This window comes from Periplaneta americana, chromosome 15 (genome assembly GCF_040183065.1).
Source record: "Periplaneta americana isolate PAMFEO1 chromosome 15, P.americana_PAMFEO1_priV1, whole genome shotgun sequence".
Lineage (NCBI taxonomy): Eukaryota > Metazoa > Arthropoda > Insecta > Blattodea > Blattidae > Periplaneta > Periplaneta americana.
Window position 1 is genome coordinate 147,729,816 of NC_091131.1, and position 21,529 is coordinate 147,751,344.

General features: G+C 35.6%; 1 protein-coding gene across 3 annotated transcripts in view; it reads right to left on the reverse strand.

The window, feature by feature from the left end:
- LOC138715434 (tudor domain-containing protein 5-like) overlaps positions 1–21,529 on the reverse strand; it is a 136,814-nt gene that overhangs the window by 5,226 nt on the left and 110,059 nt on the right. For 2 of the 3 annotated variants that reach the window (XM_069848336.1, XM_069848334.1), the window contains 2 exons: positions 13,506–13,641; positions 522–594 (listed from right to left, as the gene is read on the reverse strand). Coding sequence is in view for 1 of the 3 variants with exons in the window: in XM_069848335.1 (XP_069704436.1) it covers positions 544–594 (51 nt within the window). In the remaining 2 variants the exon portion in view is untranslated. The remainder of the gene's footprint in view (positions 1–521; positions 595–13,505; positions 13,642–21,529) is intronic. The other variant, XM_069848335.1, reaches the window with a different exon arrangement.

Here is a 21,529-nt window from a genome sequence, read left to right on the forward strand (position 1 = left end):
TGTGTGTGTGTGTGTGTGTGTGTGTGTGTGTGTGTGTGTGTACATTTTATCTTTCTACACTCAAGGAAGGTAGAAAGTTAAAATATATACATATATACATGCACAGGGGTAGGCAAATCCCGGCACCAGGTCACCCTATGGCACCAAAAACCTTGTAGGTGGCACCTGAGTTTTCTGAGTTCAAATTCTTTCGAGACTTCAATTTCTTCTATCTCACTAATATATAATGTTAACAAAAGCAGTCTTAAGAAGTTCGATTGTGTAATGTGTTCTATTAATTAATTATAACATTGTTTAATATATTTTGGTAAATGTATCCTTATCTTAGCTCGAATGGTTTAAAATGTGATGATGGCTCCTGAAGAAAAAGGGGCTAGCACCTGAAAATTGTGTTTTGTCTATCCTCCTCTATGTGTGTGTGTGCGCGCGTGCGTATGTGGACGTGTATGTAGAGATAAAAAGGATGATTTTCAATTACCAACTTCAATATTGAATGATTATATAACTCTTGTCATACTTACTTGGCCGAGGCTCCACACCTCACTAATTGCCTGTCCAATATTCATCTAATGGATTAAACTTCTCGATCTCCTCCTAAAAAAGTTACATATAATGGTAAAGATCTTTATCAAAATACTACTAATTAGTAATCTATGACACAGAAAATATAATAAAACCCCTTTTCAACAAATCTCTATGGAACTAATTATTTTTCCTTAAATGTTATTTTTCTTAAAAGGGAGTTTTCACTTAATGTAAGCAAGGAAGCGCTAAAAGCAGAAATTGAAACATCCTTAGACCATTTAACTATTTTATATTTACAGTTTCTTCATACCCATTAAATGAATTAATTAATCAAATGCTCAGAACATTGGAGTTCTCCATTTGTTTTCTGATATGTCAGTAAATATGAGGGGGGGATCAAAAAGTAATACACAACAACTTTGTGTGGCAATGTATTTAATAGGTAAGCAAAACGAAATAATCAGAAAAAAGCTACAGGTTTTACCTATTTTTCAACATAGGAACCAAGTCTCTGAACACATTTCCCCCATCGTGACACCAGATTCAGTACATCTTGTTCATAAAACTTCCTTTTCTGGGCGTATAACCACTTGTACATGACTGATTTCACTTCTTCATCCGAACCAAAGCATTAGCCACCTAGGACTTTTTTCATTGGGCCAAAGAGGCGAAACTCAGACAGTGTGAGGTCTGGACTGTAGGGTGGATGACTGCCACCTTAATGCCTCTGGCATTGGGTGGAGTTGCAGCGGTCATTGGTTGGCCGGAACGTGCTTTGTCAGTAAGATTTACTTGGACCTCTTCGAAGAATCTGCACCACCTGGAGATGTTGCTATGGTCCAGACAATCAGCATCATACACCTTCAACATTTCCCTGAGGATTTCACTTGAGCTTTTTTGTTTTGCTCAGAAAAAACGGACTACACTTCACTGTTCTTCACAAGTAGACGATGCTAGCATACATTCCATCTTCACTCAGTAGTTACCGCTCGTTCCGCCAGGGTGACACCTACTCAAGCCATTGCTGTCTGTAGTGCAAGATTCAAACTAACTAGGCTAACTGCCAACTTTGAACATCCTAACCAAAATAATATATTATAAAGAAATTGTTGTGCGTTACTTTCCAATCCTCCCTAGTATATGTGATGTTATTGACACTTTTATTTGAAATGTTGTAGTTTAGTATCTGCTGCAAGTTCATAGCTGAATCTTCTTCTCTGCAGAGAATACATTCTGGTGACATATAAATTCCAATTCTAAAGGGATGCGCTGCCAAACAATCATATCCAATTACTAGTCTGAAGACGGCCCCTACTGTTCTTCTTGGAGAATTAGGAATCAAATTTATAGTTTTAAAAATTTGCAAAGAGATTTATTGTCACTATCATTATCATTTAATCACTGATTAGCTATTAAGTTATTTAAATTAATAAATAACGACTTCACTGTGTTAACATTTTAAATAATGATGTCATTGTATCCGAATGACTAGTTTCGATGTTATTTTCAGCATCTGTTGAATCCTAGTCCGTGGTTTCTGAATAATGCAAAATTTCAGAATGAAATCTTTATTGGATTATGGTTCCTTTCCTTGTAAAAAAAAGTCTGCATTTTCAATTCCTTTCAATACACAAGAAGGTGTCCACTGTGAAGCAACTATTTTGTCTGTTTTTGTAGAAACATAATTTTGGTATAGATTTCTCTCACTCTGTTACTGAAACATTAGCCTGAATTGCATATTTTGAATCACAAAACATGCTACTTTGAAAAATGAATTTGTTCTGTAAATTAATTAATGTACACTGGTATCAATAGCTTCTAATTCACAATCGTAGTGTGTAGTGTGTTTTCCTGCTGTAAGGTGAAGAAAAAAATATCACAATAAATATCCCCTCCAGCAATATTATTTTGCTGCAGAGATTCATGTGTGTAAATGTGTAACCACTATGATTTTGGATATCTATAGTTTCTAATGCTTGCAATTTCATTATTTCTGTATTCATATTCCTTTTTCTTTATATTTTACGACAGTTCAAGATTATATTCCAAATAAATGTATTCAAGTGAGGATCGTGGTGTTAACAATTTTTTTGGAATAGATGTAGTATTTTAATCCATTTGTTTTTTATTTTCATATAAAATAGGATCATTTTCTGTAATAATTTGCATGACTTACTGTCCAGTGATTATTCTTTGATCTTGGACAGTTTCTAATTCTTGCAACCATGTTGCAGATGTAGTAAGTGCTTTGCTTCCGTATAACAATGGAGGTTTAATAAATATATAATCTAATTCTGAATATATGAGGGGCAGTCAAATGAAAATGGGTAATCATCCGTATATCTCATGGCGGGTAAGTTGGTACCACTGCAATTTGATTGCTGAACTGACATCTGGTAGTGACTCGCGAAAGCACAGTTACAACCTCTGTTTACACACTAGTCGTTTGTTTATACTGCTGGAAGTGAGGTTAGAGATACGTGTGTTCGTCCAGCATCACTAATGGAGGCAGGTAAAGAAGAACAGCAAGATCTAGTGCGATTTTTTACTGCTAAAGGAGTAAGAGGACGAGAAATCCATCATCACATGTCTGCTGTTTATGGCCAACACAGCATGTCATGTTCGCGTGTACTGGAATGGCACAAGAGATTCCAAGAGGGATGCATGTCACTGCAAGACAATGGTCACCCAGGACAGGCTCATCGTGCCATTACTCCTGCTGTTATTGCTGAGGTGATGGTCTGATATTGGGAAATCGACAGATCACTGTGGAAGAACTTCGTTGTATGGTGGGAATAAGTCACGGTTCCATACATGTCATTGCTACGAAGCACCTGCATTATTGAAAATCTGCATGCAATGGGTTCCACATCAGTTGACGGAGGAACAAAAAACCAACAGAATGGTTGCTTCACTGAGTTACTTGCAATGATACCACGAGGAACGAGGAAGAGTATGCATTTCTGTCCCGTATTGTCACTGGGGACAAATCATGCTACCGCTAATTTGAACCGGAGAGCAAACAGCAGAGTCAAGAATGAAAACACATGAATTCTCCTCCACAGAAAAAGTTCAAAGCAATACACACAAATCCCGGCAAAAATCATGTTGACATTCTTCTTCGATTCTAGGGGGTCTCTCTTGTTGAATTTCTCGAGCATGAGGTCAAAATCAATGTACAGTGTTATGAAGAAACTTTACAGAAACTAGCCATGCCATTAAGTCTAAATGCCCTGGAATGCTATTGAACAGCGTTATTCTTCATGATAATGCCCGCCCACATACTGCCAACTCCGTGAGAAATACAATTCAAACATTTGGTTGGGAAATGCTTCAACACCCCCCCCCACTCCCCTACAGCCCAGATCATTTCCCATGCGATTTTCACATCTTTGGAGAGCTGAAGAAAGACATTCATGGATTTCTTTTTGCATTGGACGAAAACGTGTGTGACTGGGTAAAGAACTGGTTCAGTAGACAGCCCACAAGCTTTTTCAGTAATGGGATTGATCGTCTTGTCTCGCAGTGGGAAAAATGTATAAACAGTTTTGAAGATTACTTTTGAGGCAATAAAGGTTCTATTATACTTTTTGGCATCTGACTCATTTTCATTTGACTGCCCCTCATATACCCATTAAATTTGGTATTAGCAAACACATTAACAATAAACTTTCTCAAACACACAATATATTTTCACAACAATAATATTGTTTAAGTATTGTAATTAAATTTACAATTTGAACACACAACAACTTTCTACAAACTTACTTTCAATTCAGATATAAAATGTATACTACTGTATCTAATAAATATCGCATATACCAGTACTATTGCTAGTGCCACACTGGTATGATTATACCTTGTAAAAAAGATTGATTACAAACATTTAGAATAGGTGGGAATTTTTCTAAAACAAGTTATGTATTAGCAAATACATTCAAATGTATTCTTCTTAGAAGAATTTTCTTTAAAGGAGGAATCAATTACATTATCTTATGGTAGTTCTCCCAGGACTTTCGAAATCACTCCTTAAAAGGGGAATGTTAAAATGAGGTTTTACTGTATCAGTATAATGTTTACAGCTAAGGAAAATACCGAATACCTTTACACCAATATGATTACATTTTATGCAATATGATCTTGTATTTTTTTGAAGACATACAATTTTCATTATTTCATGACAGATTAATATTAAATTAGTGGAAGAGCCTATATTGTAAACAACTGAAACATTACAAAGGGCAATCTTCGGTCAAAGTAATTCTGTATTTTGTTCACGAAGAAAGAGTAAAATACAGACTTTTTTCTATTCCATTTCCGATTATTCTTCAATTACTGGAGTGGACATGATGTTTATAGTAAACTTCAAAGTAACAAATTTGTGTTACATATCAACAAGTGGTAGAAATATTACATGTGACTATGAAGACAATCCTTCGGTTTGCCAGAAAAAAAAGAAAGCCTATGCTGGTAACCAAGATTCTTGGTTTTCTTGAACAACGATTTTCCTGTATACAGACTATACAAAACTAGAAGGATATTGACAGTTCTCTCTCTCAGACATAGAAGAGGAACAACATTGTGAAGCTGTGCAGTGTGGCTGATTATGCAGCCTGCCTGTTGTGTTGAAACTGAGCAGCTGATATGAACTCGTAAATTCATAAATTTGTATCATGCAGTACTCTTTGACTGGACTAATATAAATAATAATAATAATCTTGTAGTGTAGGCTTTCACGGCCGGAGTCTATAGATCTAGATTCATTTTCCGGGCTGAGAGGCCGTGGTCTGTTGGTTGGTTTTCTACCAGATGTTTCGTCTGCAACTGCGGCAGACATCTTCAGTGGAGTGGTATCCGAGGTCGCAAAACTCTTCTCGGCATACCTGAGGAAACTGATCCTGTGGCCCATCATGGCCAATGAAAACTCTGATCAACAGGGCCAGGCGGGTAGCCGAGCCACAACACATCCAACAGGAGCTGAGCCATGTATCGACAGCACTCATGGCAAATGGCTACTCAAGGCCGGAGATAAAGAGAGCCATACGACCCACAGTAACACCATCTATGTGGTCACAAGAATGAGCGACTAAGAAGGGCACGGTCTTCCTACCGTATTTAAAGAATGTGACAGACTGTATCAGCAGGGTACTGAAACGACATGAAGTGGAAACGACCTTCCTGCCGAGTAAGCAAATCCAGAGCATGCTGAGGTCATCCAAGGACAAACGAGATAAGCTGCTGTCTGCCGGAGTTTACAGGATTCCATGTTCGTGTGGGAAGGTCTACATCGGTACTACACAGCGGAGCGTCAGGACGAGACTGACAGAACACAATAGGAATTGCCGCCTAGGACATATCGACAAATCGGCAGTGGCAGCACATGCCTATCAAGAGGGCGATCACAATATACGATTTAAGGACATGGACATCTTGAGCACGACGACACACTTCTTCTCCCATCTACATAGAGAAGCAATCGAAATCTATAAACATGACAACAACTTTAATCGCAAGGAAGAAGGCGTAAAGGTAAACAAATGTTGGTACTCGGTCCTACATAGAACAGATAAGCCACTACAACAGAAGGACGGAACCCAGAACAGGAGCAGTGAACAAAGCGGCGCGGACTGCAGCGACAACAGGCCTCGGTCCGCTAGTTGCACTATAAATATGCCCGCACAACCAGCCACAGGATCAGTTGCCTCAGGTACGCCGAGAAGAGTTTTGCGACCTCAGATACCACTCCACTGAAGACGTCTGCCGCAGTTGCAGACAAAACATCTGGTAGAAAACCAACCATCAGACCACAGCCTCTCAGCCCGGAAAATGAATCTAGATCAATAATAATAATAATAATAATAATAATAATAATAATAATAATAATATAATAATAATAAATGAAGAATGAATGTGAATATGGTACATAATGTGCAAGTGATATATATATAATACAAACCGTAATCAGGATTTCATGCTAATAAATTTAAAACTCTTCGTGCACCACACATAATCAGCCAATAATGCTTCATGGAGAAGTGTTCCCTATTGTAATGAACATATGGCGCTGATGTCCGATATACTGCCACTGTCCACACAACTCTCACTATCACTAAGAGAAATGTTAATCTCTTTCACACAGTTTTCAATTAATCCCTCCATTTCCCATGCTTCTTTTATAACATGTTCCATGCGGTTCACTACTTTATTCAAGTCTTCTGAACTGACATTTTCCACATCATCTAGTAATAGTTTTTCCACTTCTTTCACTGTACAACGAACATTGCTTGTAGCAACATGTTTTTTAATTTGGCCCATATGATTTCAATACAATTGAAGTGACAATGGTATAGTGGCAACTGGCTAACATTATGACCGTATTTCTTCATCACTTCGTCCGCTACATACTTTGGACACTGTGGTTTGTGTTGTGCTGCTAAATGTAGGAGTTATGCTTTCTTCATGTGCTTGTTGACAGATATTTTGTGTGAGGCAAACCAATGGGTGATTCCTTTCTACTGGCCATAGTCATGGAATGATGTGGAACATTGTCCATTACTACTGCCAACGGTCTCTCTATGTACTTCAATAAGCACCTTTCGAACCATTCTTCGAATTTTATATGTTCATCTCCTCATGGTAGTCGACAGTTTTTGTTATCTAAAAACATGAAGGCAGTTTTCAACTAACCCTTTTGATGTTTCTGAATGCAGTACAATAATTCTCCCCTCCTTTCCAATAGGTACTGTCATCGTACTTTCCAGTGTGTCATCTGTCCCACCTTTACTTAGAGTGTGGCTGTCATTCAACTGTGTTTCATCCAGCCATACAACAGTAGAAAAATCCTTCTGCATCATGCCTCTCAAAAATTCACATCACCAGGTAACAATGTAAGTTCTCTCCAATAACACATGACCACTGCTTTTTTTACATTTAAAACATAAATTCTATATGACAGTGAGCAGGGAAGAAACACTGCCATGGAAGAGATCCACATCTCGTAGCAAAGTTCGCAGCTAGCTTTTTAAAATAAGATGCTCCTTCCATCAGTAATAAAAATATGTTGTCGTTCAAATGCCTAGACATTTGTCAACGAAGTCCTTAGTCCTCTTGCACTCCAGTATTTTTGAGGTATAGAATCTTCTTTTTGCAGGGTTCTATATCTTCCTAAACATTCTAAGTTCATGGGTTCATTAGAAATGTATAACAATATCTCTACTAATAATAAAATTATAACCAAAAATTTTCTGGTAATTATCGCTTTTGCAAAAATAATTTGTGTAAACGAGTATAATTAACTATTCTGAGACAGAAAATCGCATTTTTTTAATTTTCGTTTGTATATCTATGTATTTGTTACCTTTTCACTCAAAAAATGGCTGAACCGATTTCTATGAAAATTGGTATGTAAGGTAAGGTAGTTCCCACTTAGATTTTAGGCGTAATGTTATTCAAAATACTCTCTTAAAATGGGGGTTATAAGGAGGCCTGAAGTAAATAAATTGATTATCTAGCTTATTATTGATTTTTAGGATGTTACATAACAAAAGTTGCTACAAAGATCTTACCGATAACTTTTGTTCTGTGCAAAATTTTGATACAATATATAACGAGATATATGAGTTTTAAAATAATAATGCTTTTTATGTCAGTACCACCTGTCAGACTAATATACGAGTAATAAAGATAAAACAAATGACTTTGTATTTATCTAAGGCGGCCTTGCACAACAATTGGAAAATATTAATTTAACAACCCTTTTTATACAGATCTCATTGTATTCTATGACATTCATGTGTTTATCCATGACCATAACGAAAAACATGCCTTTACTAAATACTTTTGCGTTTGTAAAGTAGGCTTTTATTCAACATTACTTTATTCCACTAGTGAGATAAAGACTTTATCTCACAGTTTGAACTTTATCCCACAGTTCATTAGTATTTTCCTAGTACCTGGGCAACTATTACCCAAGAAGTTAATATATTAGTTACTAGATGTCACTACCTCTACTTCTTTATTACCATTTTTTAAATATACATACACTCAATCTCCTTCTCTTTTCTCTATCTACTACGTCGTAATTTGTGCACTGCATTCATATCTAATACGTTTTTTTTTTAATTTGTAATAATTTACCTTCTGGGAGGTGAGGAGACTTGAACCTACGAAGTTGCGTTTATAGAATTTTATAACAACACGCGTTAGTCAACTAAGCTAAACAGACATGATGATTAATTACGTTTTAATATTCCTCTTAAGTTTACAGAAGTAAAATGTGACATTATTTTAATCACATTAGTCCCGTGAACACTTCTAAATAATCCCTGAAATTTCAAAAAGACGACAGTACACGTTTAAAATGAAAAAAAATATATATTAAAATTATATAATTAATTATAATTTGTTATTTATCCATGACCATAACGAAAAACATGCCTTTACTAAATCCTTTTGCGTTTGTAAAGTAGGCTTTTATTCAATATTACTTTATTCCACTAGTGAGATAAAGACTTTACCTCACAGTTTGAACTTTAGCTCACAGTTCACTAGTATTTTGCTAGTACCCGGTCACACACGTATAATTTCCATTCAACTATTATTCAAGAAGTTAATATATTAGTTACTAGATGTCACTACCTCTACTTCTTTATTACCATTTCTTAAATATACATACACTCAATCTCTATTACGTCGTAATTTGTGCATTGCATTCATATCTAATATGTTTTTTTTTTTTTTTTTTTTTTTGTAATAATTTACCTTTTGGGATGCGAGGAAACTCGAACCTGCGAAGTTGGGTTTACAGGATTTTAAAACAACACGCGTTAGCCAACTGAGCTAAACAGACATGATGATAAACCACGTTTTAATATGCCTCTTAAGTTTACAGAAGTAAAATAAGAAATTATTTTAACCACATTAGTCCCATGAACACTTCTAAATAATACCTGAAACTTCAAAAAGACAAAAATACACGTTTAAAATGAAAATATATATATATATATATATATATATATATATATATATATATATTAAAATTATATAGTTAATTATAATTTGTTATTTATCCAACGCCTTAGATATCATTCTTCACTAATCATGGCCTCCTACATCATAACCTACCTAGTACACGTATCGATTCTAAAATCCATGCCATGATATGTGATTATATGAGAACTTATTTTCAACATATTTTCTTTTATAAAACATAATTTTTCGTTATGGTCATGAATAAAATTACGTATGGTACTTGTGAGCGTGATCTTTATTGCAGTCATGTAACTTAAGCACTTGGCTAATGCCTCGTGCTTAAATCTTTCCACTCGCGCAATAAAGATGCACTTACCTCACAAGTACCATAAATAACTATTATCCAACGCCTTAGATACCATTCTTCACTAATCATGGCCTCCTACATCATAGGTAACCTATCTAGTACACATATCGATTCTAAAATCCATGCAATGATACGTGATTATATGAGGACTTATTTTCAACATATTTTCTTTTATAAAACATAATTTTTCGTTATGGTCATGGACAAAATTACGTATGGTACTTGTGAGCGTGATCTTTATTGCGCTCGTGTAATTTAAGCGCTCGGCTGAAGCCTCGTGCTTAAATCTTTCCATTCGCACAATAAAGATGCACTTACCTCACAAGTACCATAAATAACTATTATCTATACTAAATTCAATTATAAAAGGAGGGCGTTTGTGTTTTTGTATGAGGCAATCTTAGAAAACTATTTAACCGATCTGGAAAGTTTTTTCATCATTGGAAAGTATAGTTCCTTTAGATGGACATAGGCTTTATTCATTAGAGAAGTGAATTGAGGACAGGGCACAAACGCATCATAAGGAAGGACTAAAAGAGATTTTTAAGCACAGAAAACTTTATATACTGTTGAAACTAAAGGTGAATGAGCGATATGTAGTTAAATCTAATGCTATTTGAAGGAAATAAAATTTGATGTCTGATTTGCATTGTGTTTATGAACAAATGAAAGTCAGAGATGAAATAATTTTACAAATACACACACAGCACATATTTAGTATTAATTATTCAGTAAGATACCGGTACATATTTTTATTGCTTAATTACACACTTGAGTGAACTACGATAATGTATACTTAAACTTTATTTGGTCCACATCAAAGATTAATTTTTACTGCATTTTATTTTTTTGTCCATGGAACATAATCGAAATTTTACAAATGTTGTCGTAAAAGACGAGTATTTTCCCTGGATCAAAATTAAAATACAAAGGAGTAAAAAACAGTATTTTACCTTGGAGCTCACTGGAGCTGTTCATTTTCTAGATCATCAATGTCATTTTACAAACTATCAAGAAATGGTGTTCTTGTGATCATCATTTACCCACATTTGTTTCCTATGGTTCTTAAAAAATAATATTTGTGTATCATGTCAACTTTAATGTCTTTTTATTTATGTAAACAAAGATGTGCAATGGGACCAACAGAAAAAAATTTCCTTCACACACAATCCAAGCTATATTCATATTGGTTTGGAGTGATTTGTTAAGGAATGTATTCAAGACTAAATTAGAAACATGTTAAAAGAATTATTCGTGCATAAAAACGATACCATGGTACCATGTAACGCCAAGATGAGAAGGCCACAACCTCTGAAAACCTCTACTGCACACCTTTCGTATTAATGTCTCTCACTGCAGCAAATAGACCGAGAATAGTTTTCACATCTATTTCCTACAGATTTCCAACATGTTGAACATCATAATGAACAAGCCTTAGCTTTCAGTTTAACATAATTTTTAAACTATTTTAATCTTACAACTTTGGCACATTGCTTGCCATTTTAATATATTGTTTACATTATAACTATATTTACTGGAATGTTTTTTATTTGAATGTTATTTTAATACTATGTACGCCATTGAACTCCTAAAAAAAGCAAGCAAGATTAAACTTTTACTTGTGTCTTATATGTGTTTTGTATCTTTATATCTTTTTCACCTACGTTCAATTGTACTTGTTTATTAGTAAACTATAAAAAAAAGTCGAAAATATTCGTGATGCTTATTAATATATTGTAATTTGATGTAACAGAATCTACTTCTGCTGCCTTAACCTGATAAGTGATTGACTGAAAATAAAAACCAACTATTTGATATTATTATCCATTATTTCAGTATTACAAAATTGGATTGAATTCGGCGTAGCTCAGTGGTCAGAGCGGTTGGTACGTAGAACCAAGGACCCGGGTTCGATCCCTAGCGCCGGAACGAATTTTTCTCCTCAAATATTAATTGTCAATATCGCAGATATTATTCTGTAGGACAAATTAATAAATCTATAATATGCACGTGTAGATGGCAGAGCAATGTGCTTTCACAATAGAGACCTATTTCAAGAATGATTTTTAAACTGCTACACAGCATATATTCAGACGACACTTCAACTTTGGTCACCATGGAAAAGTGCCAGATGCTTGCACCATTGCAATGTGAGTTAGTTCCTTTAGAAACACAGCATCTGCCTGTAATCATAAAACAGGGCTGAGGGAAAGGACAGTACAAAAGACCTTTTCCAGTAAGTAATTTCTCGATATGATGACATCTTTTGACCATTCCGGTCCCGGATCTGACATCTGTCAACTTCTTCTCATGGGGTTTGGGGTGCCTCAAGCAAGAAGTCTTCCAAACACGTCCTATCACCAGCTTGGAATTGAAGAACCTTATCAGAGCTGCAGTCAACACTATCCCTGGCTATATATACGAAGGGAGTAATTGACAACTTCCAACATTGCTTGGAAGAATGTATGGTGTGGTGAGTATTTGCCAGTGGTCATATTCAAGCACTGACACGTAAATGGCATTCTTTTCTCTTGTATTTGACACTAAGAGAACTAAATAAATGGCAGTCAAAAAACTTAAAATTGTTTAACGACACGTTAAAAGTATTAAAATTTTAAGTTTTTTAAACAAAGTGTTAACGTGAACCAGAATCAATAAATGGCAGTTGTTCACTTATGCTATGAGGTTAAAAATGGGCTATGAAGGATGCCGCACTCTTTACAAATTAAGTGCATGGACATCATAAATCAGGTTACAAATACACTCACAACGAAATTAAATTTAAAATTAAAATCAAAATACTCGTAATTCTACCTCCAACAAAATAACTACAAAAACAATAGTCACGACAGAACACCAATACTCGCTGTAACACAGCAATGAAGATCCAACACTTCCGAATAAACAAAACAACTGGCTACAATATGTTCACTGTGAAACAGTCGGCAATGCCAACCTGTCGCCATGGACTCTGATTGGCTGGTTCAAGCAGTGATACCTTGAAGCAGCTGAACTTCAATACTTTTCTAGTTTTGGATAGACTTTAATCTTGTGTATCATTATCCAAGAATGTCAGTTATGCATGTCAGAAACGTAAGTGGTGTACAAAAACAATGTTGGGGGCTGATTTACTTAGGGTATTCGCAACATTCCAGTATTTTTCTATCCTCCTGAGTCCTAAGAGTATAGTGTACTATTTACCATACTTCTTACATGATTATGAAATAAGATGTATGTGCAGAGACCCGAAGTATGGTATAATATACCTGCATTTGTGTCCTAACTAACCTGCAGAATTATTTCAGCATTTTTCCTCATGTCAGTGACTTTTTTTGAAGTGCAGGATTATAATGAACCTTAAAATTAAACAACAAATGTCTCAGGACTCAGGAGGCTATATGGTAATTCACAATCACCAATGGTGCAACAGTTCTGGAAAACTACTCCACTGTATCATCTTCCTCAGGACATCATAACACACTAAACATTTAATACAGCAAGCAACCACGAGGATTCCTGAAGTAGAGACTGATACTCGAGTTTTTACCAGCATACAAGACAGCTATAATTTAGTGATCTACACAATGCATCAAAAACACAAGCAGGAAATTTATCTTTATGTAAGAAATTATAAATGACTTACTTGCAGGGCTTGAAATAAACTTTTATTCCATACACTGAGCAATGACCGCAACTGAGTCACCGACTGCAGTGGAATGAGACTGACGTTTCCTACTATATATCAATTAGCATTCCTTGGAAGCCCAATAATGTTGCACCTACAAGAAGGAAAACAAATTGTAAATATTTACACCTTACTTGATTATTTTGGAGCAATGAAATACTTAACAGACAGCCTTCATATCTCGATTCTTCCTGAGTAACACATCCTGTTACTTTTCGGAGTATTGGCAGCAAAATACAGAGTGAATCAAAAGTCTGGAACCATATAAATATCTTCCTTATGCTTGATTTTCGATTACTATTGGTGTTACCAGTATCTGTAAGACCAAATGCTCTACCAGTGACACATTCGATTCTATCCCTCAGCTATCTCAAAGGCCGCTATTTTGAATCCAACTTTGAAATTTTAAATGGAAAGGGGGTCAATGTAGGTACTGAAAATCATGTGAAATTTTCTGAGAAAAACAATGGTGCAATCCGTTTTGAGTATCTCTAATTGTTTTAAAGTTATTTAAAGATAACTGTAATAATGACACAAACATTAGTTACTGCATCTACAGATATTTTGTACAGTACTAAGAAGACTTTGGAAAAGGTATTTTTATGCAATTCTGGTAATCAACTTTTCCTGCTTTACTGTATGGTTAACCTGTGACAGTTTCAATGCATTGTTGTGATTATTTGAAGCTTTCCTATAACAAATTTCTTGATTTTCGTGATGACATTATCGAAAGAGGTAAGAATTGATATCATTCTTCATTCTGGTAGGTTAAGCCACAGAAATATTGCAGCAGACTGGACGAACAGTTCCCTGAACATTGGGTTGGTTGACATGGACCGGTAGAATGACTGGCCAGGTCTCCAGATTTAACACCTCTTGATTTTCTCTTTTGGGGTTATATAAAGGGCTTGATAGGATGAAGAGAAAATTGAAAATGTGAAACATTTAAAGAACCGTATCATTGAAGCCTGTGCTAAAGTCACCCCGGAAATGCTACAAAATGTTCTATCCACATCGTCGCTGTCAAATTGCGTGGGTGAGGTTGATAATCAGAAACCTGATTTCTTCGAGGGTTGTGCAACATACGATCTGTACAGGTATCATTCCTTTCTAGTAGGTACGCGATTTTTGTGTGTTAATGTTGTGAGAACTTCAATACAGAAAATGACAAACAATAAGATAATACGGTCAAGCATTAAGTCTGTACAATCACCACTCAACTGACCCACAATGCTGACAACATGGTTGTTACTCAGAGAATTTTAACCCCGAAAATTCAATTTTACCATTGATGGAGATCTAAAGCCACTAGATATAATGGAAAACACTTTAGCATTAATAACCGGTAACAATGCTTTGTGAAACTTACAAAAACATGGCTGTCAAGTATGGACTTATCAACATATAGCTCGCAAGGCATGGACTTATAACATCTGACCAGCACATTGATATGCATGTCTCATCCAAGACAGTCTAGAAACTGGACTTATCAACGTTTAATTCACACAACTTTTTCCCCATACATAGTACATGGGTAAAACAACACATTGCACTGCCAATTTCAAAATCATCGAAAATGGACTTATCAACTTTCAGCACGCAGGAAACATAGGAAAGTTTTCTCTCTAAAGTTTGCGATACCGGTATAAAAAAACAGATAACTCTTCTTCCTAACAAAGAAAATCTACTCCTTAAAGCAGACCTGCAGAACTGTAGCTCCTGAGAGCGACTTCTTTCCTCCCCTTTCTTACCCTACCCCCCTTTTCTACCTGTGCGGTCATGGTGTTCTAGTTACGCTCGGCTGCATCAACATTCATTCTTGCGGCGGAAGTCGATCATCCCCAATAGAAGTGGAGTGAGGCTGACGTCATAGTTCCCCTACTTGCGAGTTCTGCAGGCCTGCCTTAAAGTAAACCTGTTACAAATGCTAGATATTGAACATTATACAGATCTACTGGAGGATGTCAAAAAAGATGACACTCCAAAAGATGTACTGAAATCATTAGCCTTAGAAACAATCCATACAAGATTCCCAGAACAACAATGGCTCCATATTTTTACTGACGGCTCCTTGCTAACAAATCAAATGAGCAGGTGCTGGAGCTACATGCCGTCTTGTTCTCCTTTTACAAACCCCTTGGATTTGGTACTACAAATTTTGATGGAGAAGTCGAGGCCATATGTACGACACTTCAAAATCTTCTATACAGAATAGCTCAATTCCAGCAAGCAATAATTCTTTCTGACTCAAAAGCAGCCATTTTAGCTATAACATCCATTTTAACACCAAAAAGTCAACAAATTCTTGAGTACTGGAAATGCTATTTCACCTCAACAACCTAAAGAAAAAAATAGTTTTTCAATGGATACCAGCACATTGCGTATTGACTCACAACGACGCTGCTGATTATCTTGCCAAAAAAGGGCTGTGGTACTATTCAAAAACCTGCTACACAATTATCCTATTATACAACAAAAAGAATATTTATTTCACAATGTCACAAAATTATAACAAATCATCATCTCCAAATTTCCAAAAATAAAAGATGGGAATCTGTCTCAACCCAAAATATCCCTGGATACCCAAGGAAGAATGCAGTTGCAATTTTTAGACTCTTCAAGGGCCACAACTACTTGGCCAAGCATCTCAACAGGATTGGAATATCTCCTTTACCACTCTGCCCCTTATATGATCTTCAAGAGGAAATGGATCAAAATAATCTTCAACACTGCCCAACTACTATCAATTTGGCGTCCTTGAGTGAAAAATACTGGAGAGCGAGAGAATTAATGATTTCATTGTCAGAAATTCAGCATTAGCAGACAACAACAACAACTTTTAGCACACAGTGCTTCAATTGTATCCACAGCAGGGAAAAGAGTTAACGTGTTTTACATTGACCAAGAAACTTCGGTATTCAATATCTACAAACTTGCAAACTCATTAAGTTCCTCTGTACGAACTGTGTAAATTGAAAAAAAAAAGTTGAATATCTTAATTATTATTGCTTCAGCATCAAAGGAAAAGATCAGACCCATGATGTAAACAATTATGAAATATGTGAACAGGACATCCATCTCCAACAATCTTTTATTCTGCAAGTCTCCCTGCAAATACTAAATACATTATTCCCCGGTTTTCTCTTCAACCACCAAAATTCACATTTTCATTGTCTCCTGAAAATGCACAAGTTTTTATTGTAAACCATACTGATTTAGTATATTTAATGACTAATATGCAATTGCTAATAGTTTCAGCTATTTTGTTTGATGTTGAGTTCTAAAATCTTTGTTTGAATCCTCCAGCATTATAATCAAAACACTGAACAAGAATAGGAAAGATCTTTTAAGTTTCTATGATTGCTACCATCTGTTGCAAGCTCAAAACACGAAATTCCACCTAACGCTTGAATTACAATATTTGTAGCATGTGGAGCCAGAACCTGATTCACTACCACTTACATTTTTGTCTTAGCACAAGGAAACTTTTTTGCAACTTCAGAATCATCAAACAATTTCTGGTTAAGACTAGAAGTGCAGTTACTTGATCAGTAGCCCGTAGCTATTATGATGTTTAACAGTATGAAATGCTAGGGCACCTTCTGCAGCACTCACTTTTTCATTTAGTTTTGTTTCCTTAACAGCAAAGAAAGATGTGACCAGGGGCGACTCTACAATAAGAACTGCAGAGCTGCAGAACCGCCATTTACATGGACAAGTAAAATAAAAATGTAGAACGTGCTTTTATGTAATCTAGTTCATTGTTTCATTTATTTTTCCAATTCATTCTCCTTCGATTCGAGAATTTACTATCTGTAGGAACCTTGAACTGCTCGAGAATTTTATCTGTAGTGTACTTTTCGGATCTGTGATTGGCAGTCCTCGAGCTCAATGTAGGATAGTCGGCTGCAGAAAATTGGTTTTCTTGACTGTCCCATAAGACTGCATTAGAGCTGTAACCGAAGCAGCTCTCTCCAAATATACGAAAGAACTGCCAACATCCTCATCTCTGCGTTAGGAGAACACATAGGCTTCTGGACTTGCTGTATATCATTACAGTTTCAGTGTGTTATACAGTACTGTGGGTGGTGTGATGTGATTAATCGGTGTGTCTAAGAAAATATTTTATATTAAAAATGAATGAAATGAAAACCTAATCGACCAACCCTTTTCGAAATTAAAAGAGAAATTACACGTTAACTTAAGAAATTAGGACGTCCTACACTAAATTTAAATATTGAAATTTCTGGAAAAAGTCGAGGAAATCGTGTAGCCTACTAGTCATTTTAATACCGAAATGTGTAATGGAAACGATTGGTTTTTTGCTGCGCTCATGAAAACGCTTTCTCCCCCACCCGTGTCTTCTGTTTAGAGGAGACAATACATGGACAAAGACCAGAGTGAAGAATTTAGTTAATTTGACTTAAAAAAATAGAAAGCATAAAAATTCGAAAACTCATTTCAAGTCGAACAAAAATTGTCACTGCTACAGATATTAAAATATTCTAACACAGCTTGATTCTGCATATTGGATTAACATTCAGAAACAAGATGAAAATTTTCATAAAAATAGATATGTTCTATCTAAATTAATTAACTGTGTGAAATTCTGTGCTGCATTTGAATTAATGATGCAAGGACTTGCCGAATCAGATGATTCAACAAACCGCGGTATATTTCGGGGTTTGACTGATTTTACTCCACATTTAGATTAAACTTTCAAAGATCATTTATAAGGCTCGTCACAATTCAAAGGAACTACGAAAACAATTCAAAATGAATTGCTGGATAGCAATAAAATGATTGGAAATTTATCTTCATTGCCATCAAAACATGACACTGAAAGTTTGGTGCAAACTATCTTAATGGAATATAGGCTTAACGGAAATTCAGTCATAATTGAACCACATAAATTAATTGTGCTGGTTAATGGCGGGGCTAACGTAATGAGTGGGAAACACGGAGAATTTGTATTGTGTGTTCCACAGTTGATTTCTTGCACTGTTATGCCAAAGAATTAAATTTAATAATGCAGCAAACATGTTCACAAACTATTCAAGTTATGATACTTTATTGCAAATCTGTAGGAACTCCCAGCTCTCTGACGTGTGTGTGTGTGTGTGTGTGTGTGTGTGTGTGTGTGTGTGTGTGTGTGTGTGTGTGTGTGTGTGTGTGTGTGTGCGTGCGTGCGTGTGTATGTGTAACTAATGCTCTGGATTTAACAATGAAGTCATCATCCTTCTTGCTTCCCAATATTTTGATGGAAGGTCCACAAATGTCCTAAGAGTTTCACAATTAGCCAGGTGCTCCATCTCCATGTCCTCTTCTCTGGTGCACAGTAAGCATTTAGGTGAATTCAATACTCCAATACGATGGAGGTGTTTACTGAGGCAATCATGACCAGTAAACAATCTAAACATGGCCACGGCAGATTTTCGAGGTAGATCAGGAATTAGTTTTGGATCTTTGAATGATTCTTTCCATTTAAGACGTGATAATGTCTTATAGGCCTAATTCCATCTGCCAGAACGGGTGTAGGCTATAAAAGTTGACGTGACGAAATTCGGTAGGAGTTAAAAGTGTTCGAATGATAGAAAGTTCTTGATAGTTGTTCATTCATGTTATCAACATGTGGGGCATATCTCCACTACATGACTATCGGGTGGGAGAGGTGTAGCCTATGGAATGGGTAAAGCACATGGATTGTTGGAGTTCAATTTCGAGTGCACACTCAACTTCGAGAAGGGGCTGTAAATACACGCATTATACGATTTAGATGCAATGAACAGCATGCGTTTGCTAATTACACTATTTTTTCATGCAGAACTGCCAACCTTTGTAACTGCAGGCTGCTACTGGATGTGACTCTTGAAGATTCCACTGCATTGTGAATGTTAGATTTGTGCTTACCTACTTCCCACATAGGAATCCAAATCACCAATACTATAGCAATAAAACATTCATACACTTCACACTTTGCTTCATGGATGATCCGTTCTTTAATAAAGCATGGATACTTCACTCTCAAATTATCAGTACATTTACATTTTCGTTTTTGCAACATGGTCGTAAACACAGATATCCTACAAATTGTAACCACATACTATTTTGGCTGTGATGCTATTAAAAATGGCTGACTTGACTGTGGCATTGGTTATATCCATTATCCATGCTGTAAAAACGAAAGTTCAGTGAAAACACAAACCAAACGAAGAACTAAAGAGTACTGATTGCAAACATTATATATTCTGTCTCTGAAACATGCGGAGTGTGTGCTTTTCTCTTTTATTTATTAATACTCTTGTCATTGGTTACAGGACATTATAACAATCAATAACACGAATTATAAAGAACTAAATATTCAAGTCATGTTTTAAAAAATGCCAGACAAAAGTCAATTTTAAAATGCCTGGTAGACAGGAGGACAAGGTCAAAAAAGGTGGACATGTCCTTCAAAAACCAGACTCCTGGTCACCCTGCTTAAGATTTGTATGCATTTAAAATTCGGGGAAAAAGTATGGGATTGCTGCTTTTACTTTTTATCATCATCATCATGGATTGGACTCTCTTACCCATGCATCTTCAAGATTTATAGCTGTTCTGTTATTTTCGACATAAAAATTATTTATCCACTTTCAAGTGGATGAGAGATAATTCTGCATCATTGCTGAACAAAGTCACAATTCAGTACTGCCTCCAACATATTCACCCAAAAGCTGGTAGATTTATTAAAAAGGAAAGTCATCAGTAAATATTACTTATGCCATCACTCAAGGTTATATACATAATTTCTCTGAAACAACTATTTAAAAGAAATAGGCTACAGTCTATACTGTTTCATTTGTCATTTTATCTTCTGTATAAATAAAATTGGAAAATCAAAGAGGTGATTTTCAGAAATGCACTTTTTTACATTATTTGTTAAAAACATTAATTTTTAAAACAAAAATTACCATAATTTATATGGGCTATTCCATATGAAATCGATCAGCAAAAAACCTCGCATTTTTTTAATACTCTAATTTTTTCCCTATTTATACAAGGTGCTGAGGCGAGTGCATTTTAAAAAATATACTATCGAAAGTCAAACGGTTTTCGTACTATTGAGCGACAAATTTAGCGTATTTTATAAAAACAAGCCTCTTTCAGCACTCAGAACTCTGGAACCATTTAATGCAGAACATTGAACGAGAGCTCATTTTGAAGCAGACATTTGGTAGGTTATGTTAAGAAGTAATCCTTATTTTTATTGTATACAGAGTGACAGATAATCTGATTTTACTTACTTTTAGGCTTTTTGCCCATTTGTAAAAATGTAAAAAATATTGAGAAAAAACCTTGCATTATTAAGAGGGATTCGGCATTGTTTGCTTAGTGGCTCGGCAATAAGTTTCGAGGGTATTAAATAAATTATTTTCACATGCTTAGACTTGAACGATGCAATACCGCATGAACTGGCCGAGAGCTGAAGATAAGCGAGCGTTGGGCGCCATTTTACTCCTGTGTTTATGAAAACTTGTGATAAAGCTAGCCCAGCTATGCGCTACTAGACAAAACATCACGTGTTTGTCTCCTGGCCTTGCTTGCCTAGGGTAGCTCCCGCCTCACAGTCAGCTGTTAGTTCACGCGCATACTATTTATTTTCTTTATTTGATATTTTCAATACTTTCTTATCAACGGTGCACCAGTAAAAAATATGTGTTTATTTGTACCTTCAAAGCGGAATATAACCATATATTTTAAAAATATTTTTTCGTGGGCAAAGACATCTTAATGAAGAAAAATCTAAATTTCTCCAGTTCCATAAAAAGTAAGAAAAACTGTTTACATGTCAATATAAACTTTAATTTCTCAGCATCAAAATAAACCATGATTTTGATCATTGGGTGAAAGGGTTTCGGAGCCACAACAGTTTAAAGTTGCTAATTTTATGAAAATACAATAAATTTAAATATTTTTAATTTAAAAACTATGAAGTTCTG